The sequence below is a fragment of the Amblyomma americanum genome, chromosome 4, assembly GCF_052857255.1.
Source record: "Amblyomma americanum isolate KBUSLIRL-KWMA chromosome 4, ASM5285725v1, whole genome shotgun sequence".
In the NCBI taxonomy this organism is placed as follows: domain Eukaryota; kingdom Metazoa; phylum Arthropoda; class Arachnida; order Ixodida; family Ixodidae; genus Amblyomma; species Amblyomma americanum.
In genome coordinates, this window is record NC_135500.1 from 108,524,230 (window position 1) to 108,544,858 (window position 20,629).

Genomic DNA, 20,629 nt, shown 5'->3' on the forward strand with positions numbered 1-20,629 from the left:
TAATAACGCTAATGCCAACACAAATAGTTGCCCGTGTGACCACTACGTCGTGTGGCGCTGTAGCCCTTGATAACTGTGGGCAAAGATTGCGTTTCGGCTTCCTCTTTCAGTTTTCAGGTAATCCTGGTCGTATGGCCAAACTGAAAGCAGCGGCTTAACACTTCACTTGATTGTTAAAGGACGCCTAGGCTAGTTGGCGTGTACGTACAGAGTAGTGCACAACATCTCAAACCTGAGCAGTCTTCCAGAGAAACGACAGTTAAGTCGTGCATGCCTGCTCATTAGCTTACAGTGCTACCACAACCAGTCTGAAGGGCACAAAGTACTACGTCTCCGATATCAAGCGCGTCCCAGTGCCATTATAATTGGTCTTTCCAAGGAGCGACGACCCCATTAAAATTTCTAACCGCAAGGCCCTTGGCTCTTTATACTAGGCTACGAGGGACTCGATTTAGCCAGAACTAGGGCAGTGCTGAAAGTTAAGCACGCTCTATATCCACCCCCGCTTCTATCTATTCTTCTCTCTTCCTCTTCCTCACTGCTTGACCACTGCTTTTTTTTTTTCACTTCTTCAGGAATGGCTTGAGTTTTATTTGTTTCTTGGGGCGCGTTTGTCCACAATGCACGCTGCGTGAAGCAACCGTAGCTGCGCGTTAAGTCTCAAGGGCATAGCGACCACAAAAAAAGTTAAAGAGGACTCTTAAGCTGCGTCTTCAGGGTGTGACCCGATAGCGTTAATGGGTTAATTCTTATTTACGCAGAATTGGTCATTCTCAGTTTTACATTCATAGATCCCTGTGAGCCCTCATACCACTCCTGGCGCAGTGGTGCAGCGGTTAAGCGATGCGCCACTGCCCTGCGATGGCCGGTGCTGCCACCAGTGGGCCTCGGGCGACACAGGTTGCTCTTCCCGAGCGACCAATCATCAATTTAACAGCCACCTGCCACGGTGTGCAGTTTGCTCACGATCCGGTGGGCAGGTTGTGATGATGCCGCAAGGTAACGTGACCTAGATGGCCCACGTTCCCCCTAGGTTGCTTTTCTGGGGATTTTACAGCGACAGCTGTTAGGCGCCCGTCCCTGGCTTTGTCGCCGTCGGCGTAACCGGTGGGTGCGTTAATGACAATCACCCACTGCCTGGATGCCATTAATGCACCCACCTGTCATTAGCGCACTCCCCTTATGTCATTGTCAACCTGGGTCGCATAAGCCTACGGGTGGCTCTGTTTGGAACAGCCACCTGCCATTGCAGGGGTGCATCACATGACTACTAGACCAGTGGTCACGTGACTAAACGCCTAAACAGCTATCGCTGGCTCTCGAGTTACATAGTCACAACCACCTTGTGGGTTTTTTTCGTGGATTTTTCGCTCACGGTCAACGACGCCGACGACGCCGGCATGAGCTCCTTAACGCTATCGCGTTAAAATTCACGCCGCTTCACCTGAACCTGTCTCAGATAAATCTCTCGGGCTGAACCCCCGATACATTCCCAGTCCCGCTGCATTCCTGTCCAGGTCCGTTTAATGCAGCTTTCTTTCTATTTTGTTCTCTCGGTCTCACAGTTTGCCCGCCATCCAAATTACGTGACCAGCGCCTGCAACACGTTCTGTTCGCGCATTTTTCACTCGCCGCCACCAACCACCGGGCAAGCGTAGCGCTCGCTTAAAAGCCCTAAAAGCGCGCCAAACACGTGGGTGAACGGCGCAGGTCGCGATGCGTATCGGGCGCAACACCCTTTTGCCGTGCCGTTCCGCTACGTTGTGCACAGAACACTCAGGGGATCGTACGGTTACTTTTCGTTTTCTTTTATATATACACGCACCGTATACACAGAGAGCGAGGCCTATTCGCGAGAAGAACCTGAACGTGCGGCAGCGTTGAAGCGCAGCGCCAGAGCTTACGGAGTGGGGAAAGAAATGCGTATTTTCCCTTTTCGCGGCTAGTGTTTATACAAACAGGGCTGCACGCTACGCGGACCGTGCGCTCAACTGGCTGACTCGTGCAGACGCGGGTACGCGTTCTGGTGCAGTGCCACACTGCTGGGTTGCCTCCGTGGGTAGCTGGGTGTAGCCCACTGGAATGCAACGTGTGGTAGCGTACGTAGTACATCCAGGTAGGTGCACGTGCAACGCGACCTGGAGAAATGAACTGCCTAAGGTTCAAAGACCGCGCCGTTTGCAGTCGTAACTATAAGGGATTTCGTAAAGGTTGCAGTGTGTGTAAGGTTAAGCCGTGGTGGTGGTAGTGGTTTATTTAAAATAACATAAAAGGAAGGTAAAAGATTTTTGCTAGCCCCGGCATCTGCCATCACGTGCGGCGGCACCTGAGCTGGGGCAGCGGAAATAAAGGATAGCAGGCAGGTGGGAGAAATGAAATAAAAGAGGTGAGGGGACAGAAGAAAGACATGGGGGGAGGTAAATAGTACACTACATAAAATAGATATACACTGCATAAAAACATTAAAAGTAAACACTATAAATGCAAAATAAATATACTATATACATTATTTACACAAACAAGCCGTGAACCGAGATGTCACTTTTGGGCGCGGCTCGCACGGTGGGCATGATTATAATTTCGTAACGTTACCACAGGTGACGCCTGACTTCGTCGTGGTGCCACCGTGGAATAGATTTTTAAACGTGGCGCGCATTTTTACTTGCGTGTGTGACTAGCTGTCAAAAGTCGCGAACATGACTTTTTTATAGGTTCGAGTTATGCAAGCAACGAAAATTTTCATATTTTTTCATTGCTGCCTTTTCCGATTCGAATATCTAACGCACGAGACATCGGGGCACCTCTCTAGCTCTCACCTTGCACGCTTCTGCGACTGTGCCCTTTTTTTTCTTTTAACCAATGGCTTTTCTTTACAAAATTCGCGCTTTCGGGTTCTATACTTCTGCCTCTAGTATTTCATCTTCGATTGGCTTAAACCCGTGACAACTCGGTTGGGTTAGGACTCTAAACACAAGGGCAACTCGAACATTGAGAGCAGCTTTCAGTTAACGGGTCCAATTGCGTTGCAGGTTACTCTGTTGAATTGGATTGAGCCACTTGCACGTGAGTCGGTACAGTTCGGTGCAAAAAATGATGAAAGCAAAAATGGCCGCGATTTGTTTTCTTCTTCTCAAAATAAGGGGGGGGGGGGGGGGGGGTGATGCGTTCCAGTATAAAGACGGAGCGTCGTGAATGAGGCCGGGAGTCGTTATATTCCTCTCCGGCAAGCGGAGAAAGCAGCCAACAAGAAACAAAGATTTCCCCCGTCGCAGGGCGCGAAGTAGGAAGGCTCCGAAAGGCCGCTAAGCGGCCAATCGTGACTCCCTGCTAGCATCTCCCAGAATATGTGTTCTGCTGCGGTGACCTCTTCCGGCTTCTTGACGGGAGGCGCGTTTTGGGAAGAAACTCTCTCTTTCACACCCGCTCGTTCCATCCCTCTTGCCTTAAACACCGTCGCTGCTGACGCACACACCTTTTTTCTTCTTTTTCTGTCATTGCACGGGCACAACAGAGGAGCAGTTTGGGCGCAGAGCCTGCGTATAGTCCGGCTCGACAGCAGCCGACAACGAACCGCAGTTTTACCTCCACCGGAAGGAACTGTTTTTTGAGGCTATACCACAGAAAAGAAGTACGGGCTATACCCTACTTCTCTAGTTTTATTATCTTTTTATTCCATCTTTTCTTCTAGTATTTTTTTTTTCATCGCTAGGACAAAGGTAAACGTACGTCGGCAAGCCGTGCGTATAAAACCGATTGAAGAGGCGTCACGCTACGAGTCGGGCATCGGCGAGACCCAGTCGGGTGGTTAGTATAAATGCGCGCACCCGCGTCCCGAGTCGACGCGCTGGGCACCGGAAACGAGGGTTTCAGAGACAAAGCGGACGTTAACGCTTTGTGGGTCGAGTCGAGCCAATTGTTTTGGTCGCTTCTGCGACGCAATTGCGCGGAATGAACTCCGCGAAGGCTTAGAAGATGGCGGAAGCGAAGAAAGTGGGTACGATGAACGCTTCACTGGTTTGGGTGCACGATAAAGGCGCTGGCAGCGCAAAACTCCGAGCCGCTCACTAGGTCTCGAAGAAAAGGAAAAGGCGGAGAGTAGCAGAGGGCGGTCGCCTATTGTTGCTTGGTTCGTTTTGTTTGTAACTTAGTAAAGAAAAAAGCGATAAAAAAAATAACTGGGTCTCAGATGCCTCGGGTTTGCTTTTGTACGCCAGCCACTGTGCTCCTCCGCACTTGCGATTAAAGTTTGTATTTTATCCCCCGTCTGTTCACGTTTCGCGAAAGCGTTAGAGTATATGAGGGCTGTGCGCGCGGTTAACAAAATAAAATAAAATAAAATAATAGAAACATACGAAGCACACTGAAGGCCGTCCAACTGGCCGCCTGGCAGGAGGTAGAAATTCAACGCCGTGGATCCCCAAGAAAGTTTCATAGTTATAACATCTCTTTTCACAAGTTTAAGCCCCTATAGCTATCCCGTTGGACACTGACATAATATTATTAAACTGCGCGAAGTTGTAAACATTTACAGGTAACTCAGAGCTATTCGTCGCAAATTTTGGCGCTGAGAGCTCAGGATAATACCCTGCATTTAGCAAAATTTCCGCTACACTCTGTAGGATAGAGGGCATTGCTCGTACTGTGGATGGTATGTTGCTTCCCTGACTGTTGACGCTTCGTATAAAGCCTGTATACGAAAATCAGATGCATTTATTTCTCGCATTTTTATTTTTATTTTCTCTCTTGCTCGTTACGTAACAAACGCCGATAAAGATGTGTTGTGCTTGTCATCGATACGTCATGTCAAACAAATCACAAGATCGCTATCCAGTTTAATTGTTTACGTCGGTTTGCATGAATACAAATACCTTGTCGTAGCGCCTGGTACCCTTTTATTGCATTGTTGGTTTTGTATTAAAGTTTCTATGCATGCTCTTTTATATATATATATATATATATATATATATATATATATATATATATATATATATATATACATATATATATATATATATATATATATATATATATATATATATATATATATATATATATAGTAAAATAAATGGCGATTATTATACAAATGCTTTGTGCGCATTTTGCGCATGCATGGCCGGTAGAACGAGTGATTGCAATAAGTTTGCGAGCAATGCAGCGGCGTGCTTGTCGGGTCGGCATCCCCAAGTGTTGGCCAGCTTATAAAGATCGCCAAGCATCTGCAGAAACCTACTGGAACAATAAACGTCCCCTAAACGAGGTCCGCTCCTGATAGACAAAATTTTGGTGTTAGCTAACAAGCACGTCCGCTAACTCGGTACAGCGAGCTCAGTGCAACTGCGCAAACACGAATTGCGTCAGAAGCTGACGCTAGCTGCCACAGCCACTGCCTCTGGTATGTAGGTCGACCACCCGGAATGCGGCGGCACTGATTCGACGGTAGCAACAAAAACAGGCATAGTGCATTGCGTCACTCAGAAGCCTACAATGCATTCCCCGTTTCTTCAATGCAGAATCTGCGTATCAAAAACTGCAGCAACGTTCGAATTTCTTACAGTGGTGTCTTGCTTCTTTTAGAATGTGCCTTGCAGACTGTCTCTTGAGCTGGCGTCTAGCACTGTGAATCGCCGACACGAATGTTCATCCATCCCGGTTTTTTCAGTTGTACTCTGTAAATAAGCAGTAACTTTAGGACTACACTGGACGGGCTCGCCTTGCAGACCACCGCCCACAATAGAGAAACAATCGGGCGATTGTGCTCTGATGGCAGGAACTAATCATCCGTTTCGGCAAGCCCTTAGCATGGTTATAGATAGCGTGTTTGATTCCACGCCCTTCTTTTTTTACTGTGCACCGTCGCTTGGGCAATGTGTGGCCATAGTTCCTGACCCCTGCTCCGCTGTTGTGCTCATTGGCAGGAGTGAGCCGTCGGCGGCGGCAGAGTCGTGTGGCGACGTCAGCTCCGAGGCGACCATGATCAGCCGGCGGAAGATCCTCTCCCGGTCCCGGGACGAGCTGAACGTGGACTTTACCGTCGAGGACGAAGAGGACGTCTGGTACCAGAAGGAGAAGCTCTTCAAGGTGCGTACGCTTCTGCCTCCTCCTCCTCCTCCTCCTCCTCCTCCTCCTCCTCCTCCTCCTCTGATTTCAGCCGTCCCTCCGGTGGAAACGACCACGAAGGTGGCACATCCGCGACGTCAAAGGCGAGCATGGCCTGCTTGGGCTTCCGCACGTGCTGAGACTTCTCGCCCAACTTTTTTTTCTATTTTTCACTTTTTTTTCGCTTCGCGCCCGCGTGCAATCCGTGCACGAGTGTCAGTTGCGGCAAACGCGTTATTCCGCAAGAAGGCAGCCGCTGTTCCGTCTCTCGCACCCGCGACGCTCCTGACAGATGCGTGTACATTCTTGCTACCTTCATCTGCCACTTTTATAAGAGGTAAAGAGAGAAGAGGTATGTTGCAAAAAAAATTGAACTATCATCTCTATATTTAAAGCTATAATAAAAAATATCGCATGGATTAGGAAAGTAGATACTCCAAACGACGGCGGAAAAAAGGCCTCGAAAGTGGCGGATAAAAGAACTCGAAGCATGTAGCAGCCTGACTACAGCTTACCGACAGAGATAAGCAGCTTCTTCAGAGCAGTAGAGGTTTTAGCCAGATATAAGCTTTAGGCACGTAAGGTCAGATCATCCAACGCCTGTCCGTGCAACTTTGCGTTTCATTACAACACCACCGTTGTCTCATTGTTGCTCTCCTCCTTCTCTGCCCCATCAAAGTTATTGTATGTAACTCTTCAGCCCAAACCTAGTAAGGGCCTTTGCCTTCCATTCGGCTACATTTTGGTCCCTGGTAGACGTATTCGCTCAAGTAGTGAAAAGGTCTACCAATCGTGCCTCAGTGGCCATTCTGTGGTGATGCAGATGGCGTTACTGTTGTTTTTAAAGCGAAGCGTCGAGATTTGCGCGCGGAGAATGTTGTAATTCCGACTACAAAGGTTTCGTAAAGGTGGCAGCGAAATCCACTCATTTCTCTTTCAAACAGAAAGTTTCTCGGCAAGGCCCGCTTATAGTTAAGCGCAGCATTGGAATGTTGCTCTCCTCAAAATTACCCTTTCGAAACTAGCCGGCCGGTCCAATGGATCGGTTTCTGTCTTCGAAACATTCCGTTATCAAGCACCGCTGCAATCACCGCCAGATGGCGTCACCGCCTGATTTAATCACCCACCCCCAGCTAAGCATATGGGTACCGCAGCCCATTCGCACCCCGTCGCAATATCATTTCTCAAACGGGCCTTGCCGGGTGAACCCCAATGCCGTCTGTGTTGCTGCGTGGTGTCGGGGGCCTGCAGAATGATAGCGGCCGGCACGATAGTCCGTGGTAGCACCGCGCCCGTGGCATCGCGTTGAGTCGTACGGGGGGAGCACAGGGAAGGGTAATTCTTACGGCCTCAAAATCGCTTTAATGCCCCTTAATTGCCTCCCGCATCAGCGCCACGAGGCGGCCGCTAGGAGCGGGACATGCAGCAAACATGGCGGCCGGCCCCGCTGCAAGTGAGTGGAAGCCGTTCGAGCGTGGACGATCTGCTTCCATCACGTTCGCGCCCGGTCACGACTGTTACGAACGACGACGCGCGTGCGAAGGGAAGACAATGAGGCGGCAAAAACAAATAAAAAAGCAAGACTCGCCAAGAAATGAAAGGGCCGTGCAGCAAACGGTGACCTACTACTACCACTACTATACAACACCGGCACCGCACAACTCATCATGCAAATTTGCGCCCCGCGCTCACGCTGCGGTGCGGAGCTTGCACGATTTCGGGTTTGGCGCAGCGATTGGCGTCACGGAGGTCCGGAGGCTGGGCCTATCTCGGCACTCGCGTTTTGGGGCTTGCTTCAAAAGCGATCCAAGGTCTCGCTGTATACGCGCTCTCAATACGTATCCTGCTGCTCGTACCGTTATCTCGGGGTCTATACGCTGAACACACCTCTTCTGCCCTTGCAACCCTAAAGAGGACCACTGGAAATTGGTGGAGCAGCCCTCATCGGTTTCTCGAGCTGCACTAAGGTCGGAATTCTCGTAACTTGAAAAATAGAAGCAAAAAAAAACATGAAGGATAAGCGGCGTGCATCAGCCTGGGCTGCATCTCTTTATCAGGGTATCTTGGTTCTTCTCTGCATGCTGAGGTCATTTGTCTTTATCCAAGCTGTGCTTTTGTGGCCAGAGAAATCTCCATTCATATCTTATCAGGCGAACACGAACCTTATTGCTTTCCCTGTGAAGTCGTTTACAGCATTCGAATCTCCGTTAATCACATATCCGTGCTTTCTTTTCGCGAAGCCATATATTTTGCGACGGCAGTCAAACACAGCATCGAGTGTAGTATTCATGTGGCAAGGGTGCCGATTTTATGGCACGCCAGGTGCAGCCTTCTTGTACTATAATATAACGAAAAGTATGGAGCAGGCAACCACGGCCGATGCAGATGAAGTGACCGATTAGGTGCAAGGTTTGAATGAGTCCAATTCGAGGCTACTAGTGATTAGTGTGCGATCAACTTGTGCTTGCTGATGTAAATGGTGAAAGATGGCTGCTGTGCGTAGCTGTAGTTACTGCTGATTAGTGCAATTTCTCACGCGCCTGGATCTCTTTTTACCCCCTGATTTCGTCAGCAGGAAGAAACCAAACCAGTTTAAGGGGTCATCTTTTACCACAGTTCACGTTAGTACTCCTAATAAATGAACTCACAAAATAAAAAAAATCCGCTTCAATTCAACGCGGAGATAAAGGAATACTCCCACAACCGCCGAGGAAAGGATTATGATTGCATTGTCTCCGTAATGGTTGTTACAGACAATACAAAGCAGTTATGCAATTACCAAAACACGCGATGACCAGCTAACGTATCCCCAGTTGAGATGACGTCCCCAGGACCTCAACACAGTCTAATGTAGTTTAGTGGTCAGAACTGGCTCAGAACGCTTTTCCGAGAGGGCGAGAGAGAAAGGAAATAAAAGAATTAGAGAGTTCAACAATACGTAAGTTCGGTCAGCTACGGGTCGCAAGGGCTATGCAAAATCGTTGCTCCAAATCCGTCCGCCTTACTCACCGGATCAAAGAACCTCGCGTTTTGAATGCTCGCTTTACTGTCTGTCGCTCGCGAATCGGGCGTACACAGGGGGGCAAACACGACGCTTCCATCAAACACTCACGGCGGGAAATCGCGGTACCCCCGCTGTGCACGATGACAGCGAAGAGCACGGTAAAGCCGACCGCGTACGCCGCCATCTAATGTGTCGCAACCGGCCGCCATGCATGTGGTACATGCACTACACGTACGCGGTCCCGCTAGCTCGCGCGCCTCCGTCACTGTCGTCGTCGTCTTGCCCGGAAAACAGGAGACCGAGTAACGGGCCGTGGCGCGCAGCGCGAGCTTCCGCCACCGTGTCCGCGTGTGTCTATACCGCAACACAAACATCCGCGCGCCTCTCTCCTCCACGGTCTGTGCTCGCGCGAGCACACGAGCCGAGCAGCGCGCTCGTGATTCGGGACTCGCAATTAAAGCCCACTTCGTGACGCGCGTAAGCCGCAGGCACGCGAGCCGAGACAGCTTGCCTCAGCCGGCTGTCGAGGTGGGGGGCTCCGGCCAAGTGGGTCACAGCCGAAGCCCCACCGGCCGAGGTCCCGGATTACGGCTGGCGGGTCGCGTGCTCTCCAGAGGTCCCTCTTGCTACGCAGCAATGGTCGTGCGCATACACGGCGGGGCTCGGCAACGCTCATCTGGCGATGAGAGGGTTCGCGCGGCTATTTCACCTTTCGTTCTGATTCTACTCGCACACCATCTGTGCCCCCCCCCCCCCCCCCGGCCACGTACGCGATGTTTGACCTATACGTACATACCGTCTATCGTGAGCGCAGCGAGGGGCAGCGAACGCGCATTAACGGCGGGAAATGAGCGGCTGTTCGAAGGGAGGAGGTTAAACACCGTTCGTCCTGTCCTCTGACAGCCGGAGCAGCCCTGCACGTGCCTTCGAGCTCGCTCTCCTAGGTCGACGAAAGTCAACGCGTCGAGACACGCGAAGATCGCAGTACGGTCAAAGCCGGCTCTTATATGCCTCCTTTTTATCTTCGCTCAAAGCGGCCTTTTTCACTGATTGGCAGCGGCAAATAGGTCGACAGGACTGGACACCGAGATTGAAAGTGTGGCAAGGACACTCTGCCTGCGAACACGGCTAGTCAAAGCTCTGCGGGAGTCAGGAATGTGAGGACAAATTCTGGGTTCGGCTGTTATTTTTTTTTTTTTCTGTCGTAATGGCGTTAAACCTCTCGTTGTGGGCGCGCCTTCGCAAATGCCGGAGAGACAGAGAACACAAAGGATTGTATGGGACCTTAAGCCCGTTCTCGTAACCGTAATTACCCTGCGGTCCACGCCTATGCGCGAATAAATGCAGGAAATAAAGGCAAAACATCGAGCATTTCGGTTGGCTGGCGTGTAGCAGGTTCGTCAGCCAATGTGCTTTTAGGCTACGGGTACCGAATAATGCACGCAATCAAAGTTGAGGATTGAAAGCCTGCGCGGTACAAGAAAGCGCTATCGTAATAATGCAGGCGTCGAAAACCATCAATCCACCCATCAGCCGTCGGACCGCTTACTTGGCCGAAATCAGTCCTGGAGTGGACGCTTTGTATTAGAAGTCTGTCGACCACATGCAAATAACAGAGGTCACGCACAAAGCAGTGTTATTATGTTATGAAATCGCCGCTATTATGCTGCAGAGAATCAATGTTTTGTGCAAGACTCGCTGTATAAGAATGACTGCACATTGCTAACAAGATTTATCCAAGTGCAAGGATAACCTAGTGTGTTTTGCAACGAACGCTGTATAGCTAGTGGCTTTCATTTTCAATTGCTCTAACTGACAGCAATGTCAGATGCTCTAAGCATATTTTTTTATTTCCTTTGTTTCGTTCAGATATTGACTCTCTGCCATCAAGCCGTTATATAATCACCGTCGCCACAGGCCGTGCACTACCTGTGGCCATTATTCCGTCAGCGCATGCTGATCTTGACCTCCTTCCATCTTGAGCATATAATTACGTATCACATTAGTCTTTATTACTTGTGGAGGCAATAAATTGTCAAACAAAGACCTCTGTTATGTATGTGTGCGTAAGACTGAGGCAGAGCTTGCGGCCACACAGTCGCCTTTTCCGTAGCAAAACATGGTTAACGCGCTCTGCCGAGCAAACTAGGCACCTTTCCAGAACCAGCTAGCGAAAACAGATGACGTCATGGACCAGTGCTGATTGGGATTGCAGCACAGAGAGTCGGTGTGTCCGAGCAGATGAGCGTTTTCCTCGTGAAGACCAGATCGTTCCTTATTAGCGGTATACTCCTTCTTCGGCTTGGCTTGTTGCCCTGGAGGAAAGCGCCTCGCGCACTGCTCAGATGTTCTCGGATTGCTAGACGATAGCGAACCAAGGAGGAATCATCGCTATATTGTACAGCAGGCAGCGAAAGCGATTGCTGCAGACAGGAAAGAGGAGGTCTCCAAGCTTTCATACCAGTTGAAAAACACAACAGAAAAGTGTCTGAAGTTCACTCACAACAGATTTTCTGTAATGTCTGTAACCGGGATCCTCTAGTACAACAGAATTTCTGTAGTGCCAACAGAACTTTGTGTAGTTACTACAGAAAAGTGCTACAAAACAACACACTACAGAAAAGTACTACAAAAATTACAGTACTACAGAAAAATACTGCAAGGCAGCAGAAAATCTGTCGTTACCACAAAAATGCAAAACACTTCGTCGTATTTTTTGACATTGTTCTGCCGTTTTTTTTTCGGCTGGCATTCGATCGTGAGCAAAACGCAATTATCTTTTTCCGGCAGTGGTGTTCTATGCCGGATATGATGTCTCATATATAGAGCAAATAAAGTTCCCGCTCCTCTTCCTCCTCCTCCTTCACGCCGTGACCGAAAATTCTCTTGATTCGGCTTAAATTTTCTTTTTCAAGCCCTTTATACCTGCAGCAGCTTGAAAACACGGTTAACTTGAGAAAAGTGAGGTTATTAGGTTATTTTAGCTCTTAAAAACCCCTGAAAGCCCGCGAGAATTCCCCGTTCGCCATCTTTTGCTCCTCAAATATTCCTTAAAAAAGGAAAAATTCGTCAAACCGAATATCATTGCTTTCCGACTTAAGTCCATCGCGCTGGTGAAACGAATGGTGAACAAATCAAATGAGGCTGAGCAGCGAGTTGCCCATCCGAAGAAAGGGAGTAGGGTGTAAATGCTCGAAGCCCCCTCCTACCCCACCTTTTCCCAGCATTTTTTTAATTGTCTTCCCCATTGAATGCGAAAGGCAAGTTCAAATTCTGAGCGTTATAATTGTTCCCAAGTATTTAATCTGTGTGAGTTTTCCTTCTTGTAAACGTTTATGGAGTAAAGACAAACCAGTTACAGCAGTGTAGGCATGCACAGGTTGTTACGCCCCTCATTTCGCTTGCATTCCTGTATATAAGTGCAAGGAAATCCGGATCCTCGTCTCTCGAGCCTGCTTCGGTTGGGGCTCTAAAAATCTGAGCAGTTCTTCACACGAGCAGCTCACTCTTCAACACGGTCTAAGACGTTCTTGGTGGGCACTTTATTTTTTTCCCTTTACCATTTCCCATATGACACGGAAGTAGGCGAACATATCGCTCTGTTTCTCTATAAGGAAATTACCGCGAGGCGCAGCAAGTGACTGAAGTAAAACACTGCTCGCGTTCTTGGCACACACAGACGCCGGTCGATCACAGTCCTCAAAGTATCCGCGCTGCTAATCTTGGCCCAGCCGTTACTTTTTTTTATATATTTTGTGCGCAAGCCGTCGTTTCACTTCGCTTTACGCAAAGAAAACACCGTCAGATTCGGGCTCAGCTTTCGAGCAACCTTACAAGCATTCCTGCATTTTTTTTACGTGGCCTTTTTTTTTCGTCTTGGAACACTTCAGGGAAGATTGAGTCTGCCTCAAATGCCGCTTGCTCTCTTCCTCTCTGCCCCATAACTGAGCAGCTGACCCGTTACGAAACGTGGCGCATGTGTTTCGCATTTAGATTTAGAGCTGTCGATTAGCGGCCGCGCACGACCGGAGTCCCGCTTAATGGCTCGTTCGAATCACGTGACCGTCTCTCACTTACAGTGTCCACTTCACCTGCGAGAACACCTTTCGCGCTAGCTTTCCGGCACAACACCACCCCCCTCCCGCGGAGTCAGGCAGCGCGCCCTTTCTGACGCCCGTATAATGGTCGAAGCGTCGGGCAGCAGCGCAGGGTCATCACAGAAGCCGATTCACGGCGATCCCCGCTAGGCGGCTGCACGAGGGACGCGCGTACTCGGGAAGTGGACCATGGGTGACGTAATGGGCGGGAGCCGAGACAATGCACAGCGGCTCCGGTCCGCTGCGCTTCCTTACGGAAGCCCCGCGTGCCGCGAGCGCGTACTACCTCGCATCGCACGCTTGCATGCCGGCGCGCGCACGACAGCTTCGCGATGGCTGGGCGGGGACGGTACTGGCCCGCGCTATATGCGGACGCCTTCTGCGTTGCACCGCGCAGCCACGTAGTCATGCGCGAGAGGTGCGCGCCGCGTGTTGTTAAAAGTGGAGCTTTGGGAAAAGGTCTGGCTCCAGACCAAATTATCTCGGCTCCGGCGACGGGTTAGCTCAACGCCTGGTACCAGTGCTCTACGTGGTAGCGCCGACCGGGACTGAATAGATTGAACGTACTGGAACGTAGAAAAAGGAGTTAGAAACGGGCCAACTTTCACGAAGACATAATAGTTAGAAAAATCGAGGCCTTCGAACGCTGCAGCGGTGATGATGCAACAGCCGGGCCCTATACTATCCGTCGCGCTATTCGCGTCTGGAACACGCGTTTTTCTGGCGCCCGCCCTTACTATCCTTCTTGAGATATATGATAGCGCATTGAGGAAGACGTCCTTGGCGCGCGTGTTTCGCGTCCAATTCCCGTCAGCGAGATTGTTGTATCAACCGCGCTGCCTGAGAAAAACAGCTGCGACCACGAAAAGGGCGGCTGCAAGAGAGTATCTTCGCGCAATCGCGGCCAGGCAGCCTCTGCCTGCTACGGCGAAAGTTCGTCCACAAGAGAGCGTCGTCATCCAGCGCTGGACAAAACGACGCCGGGAGGCTCTCGAAGAACGGCGGAGTGCCACGCGGCCGTCGGGGCACGGGACGCCGCCACAAAGGAGAAGCCGCTCGGCGGCACTTCCATCGGCGGCGAATGAGAAGAAATCTGGCCGATGCCAACAATGGGCCTGACGCAAGGCGGCGAGGGAAAGATCCCTTGGGCCGCCGTCGCCTCGCCTAGCTCCGTGGTCTCGTCCGCACGCACGCACAGCCACTTAATCGGCTCAATAGAGAACGCGCCGTGTCCCCGCGGCCCCCATTTCAAGCACGCGGTCGGTTGGCCAACCCCGCGCGAAGACGCACCGCCGCCGGCTACAGCGGTCCTCCTCCCGATGACGGGGACGCGACCAGCGAACGCCAACGAAACAGTGCCAGAGGGAGGGGTTCGCCAGGCGGGAATCATCGCGCAAGATCGCGCAATCCACGTCGCACGGACTCGCTGTATAGTTGACCGGCCAGTATGTGCCGCCGCGGACGTACGTCTCAGAACGACCAGGAGTGCCTTGGCCCTGCGGCGCCGATTCCTTTGTTGCCTTCCTCCTCGGTGCCTGCCACCCCGGTGTCGACCGGGTCTCCGGCGTGAGACACTGCCTCCCCTCCACTATTACCCTCGCTGTTCGCTTCGCTTTCATTACAGGCCGCCTCGATGACGTGCAACCATTGCCACGTCGGAGGCAGCCATACTACGAGCCCGCCCTCCACCTCCCCCTTCTTCCTTCGTAGTAGCCCGGTGTGCCGATCCTTGTAGCCGCAGTTCGTCTCGGTGACACACAAGAGCCGGTGCCCCTCTGCGGGCCACTCACTCTCTCCCAGCGTGTCCGATAGGAAACATCCGCGTGGCGGTCACTGCCGCTGGCTCTGTTGAACCAGCGGTCGCGGCACGCTTGCGACGTCCGAGACAACCGCGCGAGAAGGAGGGCGAGCGCTATTGAATTGCGCCTTCTGCAAGACAGCAGGCAGGAAAGAAATAAAAGGTGCTGCGAGAGTGAATGAGAGAGAGAGCATTGCGTCTTCGAGCTCCCCTGTCAGCCGGTCTACGCTCGTAATGGCATGGGCAGCTGGAAGGCGCTGGAACCAGACAGGGAGACCGCCGCGTCTTGCAGTGGCTTATTGCGTCCGCGTACGCTGCTGCTACCCGAGCAGCGCGCACGGGCCTTGGAGGTGCGCGGGGCTGACGAAAGCGTGGCGGAGAGAAAAACGGATCATTGTTGCACAGTCTTTGGGTTCATGGTCGCGCACGACTCGCTTGTATACACGCTAGCCCGAGGGCCGCGCTCGGCGTGGCCTGCAGCGTTGGCGTAAGAAGGCGCTATCGATGGCATTGTTGCCGCAGCGGGAGCTGGCAGCCATTTGGACAAGGGGCCGCCCGGCAGCACGGACGATGTGTGCGGCATCGCGAGGCTTTCAATCACCCAAGGTCGACGCTGCGTGGTGGTGCGCCCGGACAGGAGCTAGAGTTGCGTGGTCCGAGTAGCTGGCCTGTTTTGTAAACAGAGCCGCGGTGGTATGTGGCTCCGCTGTGTGTCGTAATGCGCGGCTATAGGACCGTTAGTAGGTACCTGTCTTTCTGGCGGATCGGTTTGAAGTATATGGCAAGGAGCGCCGAATGACCCTGGGTCAGTCTTAGATGGGACGTTTAAAGTACGTGACCATGTCGTTAAAGGAGAGGGGTATGTTTCGCGTAGGGCCAAAGCGTATGTACTGAATGTACAAAACGGTTCGCCAAAGGGGTATGGAATGCATGAGGGATATGGGACTGTATGCAGTAAGCTTAATGTGCACATATAAAAAAAGGAAATGAAAACGAGTGTCGCCAAAGATGTAGGCGTCCTGTTAGCATGTCGTTTTATTTCTCTTTGAGGTTTGGCCGTCATGGTGTTTGCCTGAACCTGTTAGAAACGAATTGCACCGCCTGCTGACATCTCCGCATATGTGAAATACAATTCGAACTTGTATAGTGTCGCTCACGCATACTACAACAAAGACTGTGCCCCGGCTTTGATTCAGTGCGCTCGCTCCAGCACTCGCTGGTTTAGGGTTTGGGGCATTATTTTTGTTTTATGTACGGCTATTTTATGTTCGGCTAGTCTTGTACAATGGAAATTCTCCCAGCTTTCTTCGCTTGAAAACACGGCAGAGAGGTGCGAACCTATAAGCATTGGCTGCCACTGCAGCGGTCGACAGCAGCGGGTACGTGGCTTTAAGCCTTCTATAGTGCCGCGCGAGAGAGCCCTTTTTTCGGCCCTAGTCCCCCCCAATATGGGCGTCGGGTGCCGCCCTCTACAGGCGCCTAAATCATACGTCCCGTGAGCATTGGATCATCGAAGGAGGCCAGTCCGGCGGCCTTCGCGTCTCCATTCTCCTCGGGCGTGGCGCGCAGAGCTGCCCATTGTTGCCGACGGGACAACCGTTTTTGGCGTCAAGGCTTCTTTTTTTTTGCGCTTAAATCGTTACCTGAACGGCGTTTCCTTATTGTCTCGGTGTAAGAGCGTTGACCCGGTTGCGCGCGCCAGCCCTCCCCTCGTGCAAGGCGGCCGGCTATTATCGACGCCTTTGTGCGCCGCGGTAAATCGATGGGCCGCATATAAGCGTGATCCAGTGCGGCCACCGAGGGAACGCCGCGGCCGATCCCAGACGCGGCTCTTGCTTGCCGGCTACGGTCGAAGCATATCCGCCGCTTTAAGACAGGAAGGGAAAGTTACACCGCATCCTTCTTGACCGCAACGTACACACGGTCACCGAGGGCAGGGTATATATACCGAAGCTTCTAATATCGCCACACGCGCCACCTTTTTCGCCGCTGTCAATCAACACGTTAGTTCCCATCTTTCTTTTCTCTTGGCCTGGCACCGACGTGGCAGCCGCGGTGTTCTGGAAAATGCAGCGTCCCACGACCAGCCACGTCGGTGTATTTTATACAGCGATTGCCTTTGAATTTGTGCACAATAATACGAAGCAAGCTTACTCTGTGCCAAAATTTGTCAGAAGGAGAATCACATATGGTAAGTGTTTTGCTCCGTCCTTTTGCTCCAGGTCGTGCAACGCCTGCGCTTGTACGCGAGTGACTTGAAGTGTATCTGAATGATTTTAGACTTGGGGAACTTGAATAATCTGTAGTGAAATTGTAGCGTTTCGTATATTTTGGATGGAATGACCACACCTTTTAAGCCAGCTGTACGCTTTACAGGCAATGTCTTAAATGCTGCTTCCCCGCTGGCGATGTTGCGAAATTGAGGAGCGCAAAATCTAAACAAAGCTTGAGCTTTGCTAGAGAGACGCACCAGTGCAAAGCGCCCAAATTTATTGGACACTTTCACTTGCTTCGTCCAAATTTATTGGATACTCTGATTTGCTTTGAAGACATCCTCACTTGAACGAGACAAAAATTCACTAGGTTACTTCCGTGAAGGCCCGTTACTTGGAAAGAAGCTGGGCTCGGTTGTAATCACCATGAACTATGAGCAAAAGCCGCAGCTGTGTTAAAAGCGCCTTACAACTTTCTATGGGTCGCCATACGCGCAAACTTCCGGCAGCGCTGCCTTTATGTGAGCACTCTCTCTTGCGAAGCCTCAAGCTACCACTGGCCTTAAAGGACACTGGTGGGAGACGCTTTTCTACCCTAGTAAGTGGTGCTTTAACAGAGGATAAGATCCTGGGACCGTGGGCACAGCAATTGACTACCCGGAATGCCTATAAGGCGCTGTATTGCTTCCTGAGAACGACTGGGCTTGAGGGATCAATTGTGACTGCGCCCTTTGCCCCTTCTCTTTCTCTTTCTAATCCCGTCATCCCTCTTCCCCAATGCAGAGAAGCCAACCGGGACACCTTTCTGGTTAGCATCCCTGTCTTCCCTCTCCCTCTTTATCGCTATCTCTATTAAGTGGAGCAAATGATTAAGTGAGAGAGAGAGACTCACTGTAAGACTGCCGGCCGTACATAAGCACCACTACCACCGACAACTTTTGTCGGCGTAGAATTGGTCTCTGTCACAGAAAATACTAGCTAAACGAAAGCAAAAAGGCAGCTTGCACCAACCATGCTGCAGTGGTCTTAAGGTCAATCAAGAAATTTAAAAAAAAGGTCGTAATGTTCACTCCTCCGCACCTGTATATGATGGGCCCCATGAGTCTAAATTACATCTGCATAGAACGTGTCGACGACAGAGTTTCCCTCATTCGTCGTTCTTGGCAGACTCCACGGGATACCAGAAGTCACAAGAGGATCGGCCTATAGATCAGCTCCGTGCAAGAATCCTGAGTACGTCGACAAGCTACAAGAGAAAAGGAATAACTTCCCATCCCCTGACGAACCCCCCGGCAAGGAAAATACGCGTAGTGCCTTGTCATTCCTTTCTTCGTCATACAGTCTGCGCCTGTCATGCGAGAATGGCTGCGCGCGCGAGACTGCACCGAAAAGCAAGCTCCACGAATCCCCCCTCCCCCTTCCCACCACAAAGCATACGAACACAAACATCCGGCAGTGGTGGATGCTGTCCTCGTTTACTATTCTCCCTAGTGTCGGTTTCTCTAACCAGCTCGAAATGGGGGCGGGGGGAAGTGGGCGGAAGAGAACATTCGTCCCGGTGGCATCGGCTCGTTCTGACTCGAGTGGAACGCACCTGCTGTCACGGGCCAGCCGCGTGTAATAGTTTTACCGTCTGACGTGCCTGACTAGAACCGGAAGTGAATAGCGGACCCCACTGACCGTATCACTGCCGACTACGCCGGTTGACCGCACGAGGGCGCGCAGCATCAAAGTTGCCCTTCTCTGTATATCGGTTTCCGTTCACGCACTTGCCTGTTGCGTTTTGCCTGCATATCGACGGCTTTAGCTTCGGTTGTCAAGCGAAGACACTGCCCGCAGTATCGTCGGAGGAACTACGCATCCATCCGGTGCGCAGTACGCGGTGGGTGGGCCAGCGATGCACGAACAAGACAGGAAAGACGCACATCTTGCGTGAGATCTGTGAAGACCTTTTGCGTGTCTTCAGTCTGGCATAGTTCCGTCCTTCAATCTTGTCCACTGGTAATGAATGCTTTCGCGCATTATGCTACGACCGGAGACGACAAACCAAACCTCCCTTCCGACAGATCGCCGACAAGGGGCATAGCGTCACAATTCACTAAACGCACATCTCTCAAGCATGTATTCAAGCGCAACCTTTCGGCGATTAGGGGGGTAAGAACTTCAGTGCGCATAGCTCACTACATGACAAGCAGTTTAGGACCAGAGTTCTACGAAACAATCCATTAGTTGCGTGACGTCGATAACCCCGGCGTACACGCATAATAATGCCCCACTGACTGAATGAGCTCGGTTGCTCACATCCGGCATGTAACTATACGGCTGTTACGCGTGCTTGTCGACCAACTGTCGGGCCAGATCACGAGTTCAAAAACACTAGAGAAAAACACGGGCTTCCGTACAGCTTTATTCCAGAGAACTAACTGCCAGTCAACGATATGCGCGTTCGCGGAGTATAAACGTTAACGTCATACTCGAAGATACCGATCGTTTCACTTCCTGCGTCTGTTTTGCACACGGGGCTCGACCTATAGAGTAGAGAACGCGGCAGTCCTACCCCCCTGTGTCCCGGTTCTTTACCGGCCTTTTTTTTCCCGGTTTCCTACTATCGTCTGCTCCGGCGTGTGCCGGCCGCCATCTTTCTGACACATGTCAAGCAGGCAAGCGGCCGCTTCTTTAGCGTTCGTCTGCGACCGCCGCTGCGACCTATAGGGGGAGGGCGTCCGCACGTCAACCAGAACAGCTGTTGGTCCACAGAGGGAGAAGAAACGTTACGACGAAAACAAAAGCAACGGGTGAAACTCGTCTCCGAGAGGCACAGACCGCTGCCCGTAACAAGCAGCGCTCGTGGGGACCCCCGTATAAAGACAGACGGGTGAGAAGGGGGGGTCGCTCGTGACCTTTTCTGGGGCCATTTGTGGTGGCGTCCGCGCCGCGAGGGCGTTTTTGAAGAAGGCCTTTCCTCGAGTGCAAACAATATGGCCGTCGGCTGGGGAAGGACGGTTATAGCTGATGCGCGTGTGCGGGCACGGCGCGCGTTTTTATATGTGTATATATATAGAAGCGGCAGCGTAAAAAGAGAAGCCCTGGCGTCTGCTCGTGCGCCTCAAGAAGCAGACGGACACTGAGAGGGCGGTCGTTAGCAATTACCGCATGTTCGTACCACGTGACAGCAACTGCCTCTGCTTTGGAACCTTTTTTATTTTCTCATGTTCTGATTTTTTACTTTTCGAGAAGTATAACAGACGATGCCGGGACCAGACTGCCGTGCCCCATTTATAAGGGTGATTTTGAAATATACTGGATCTAGCCCTAAGCTATCTCAGTTTTCTTGACGGTATAGAGGGATGCACTTTAGACGTAAGCCTCCACAAATGCTTTGGATCCGTAAGTACGGCCTCTGCCGCTCAGTTCATCCAGT

At 51.4% G+C, this 20,629-nt stretch overlaps 1 protein-coding gene across 5 annotated transcripts in view; it reads left to right on the forward strand.

Annotated features, from left to right (window-relative positions):
• The window catches only part of exp (expansion), a 301,332-nt gene that overhangs the window by 132,815 nt on the left and 147,888 nt on the right, over window positions 1-20,629 (forward strand). For all 5 annotated transcript variants that reach the window (XM_077661396.1, XM_077661399.1, XM_077661395.1 and 2 more), the window contains exon 2: window positions 5,916-6,078. In XM_077661396.1, coding sequence (XP_077517522.1) covers window positions 5,971-6,078 — 108 coding nt within the window. In that variant the 5' untranslated portion in view covers window positions 5,916-5,970. The remainder of the gene's footprint in view (window positions 1-5,915; window positions 6,079-20,629) is intronic.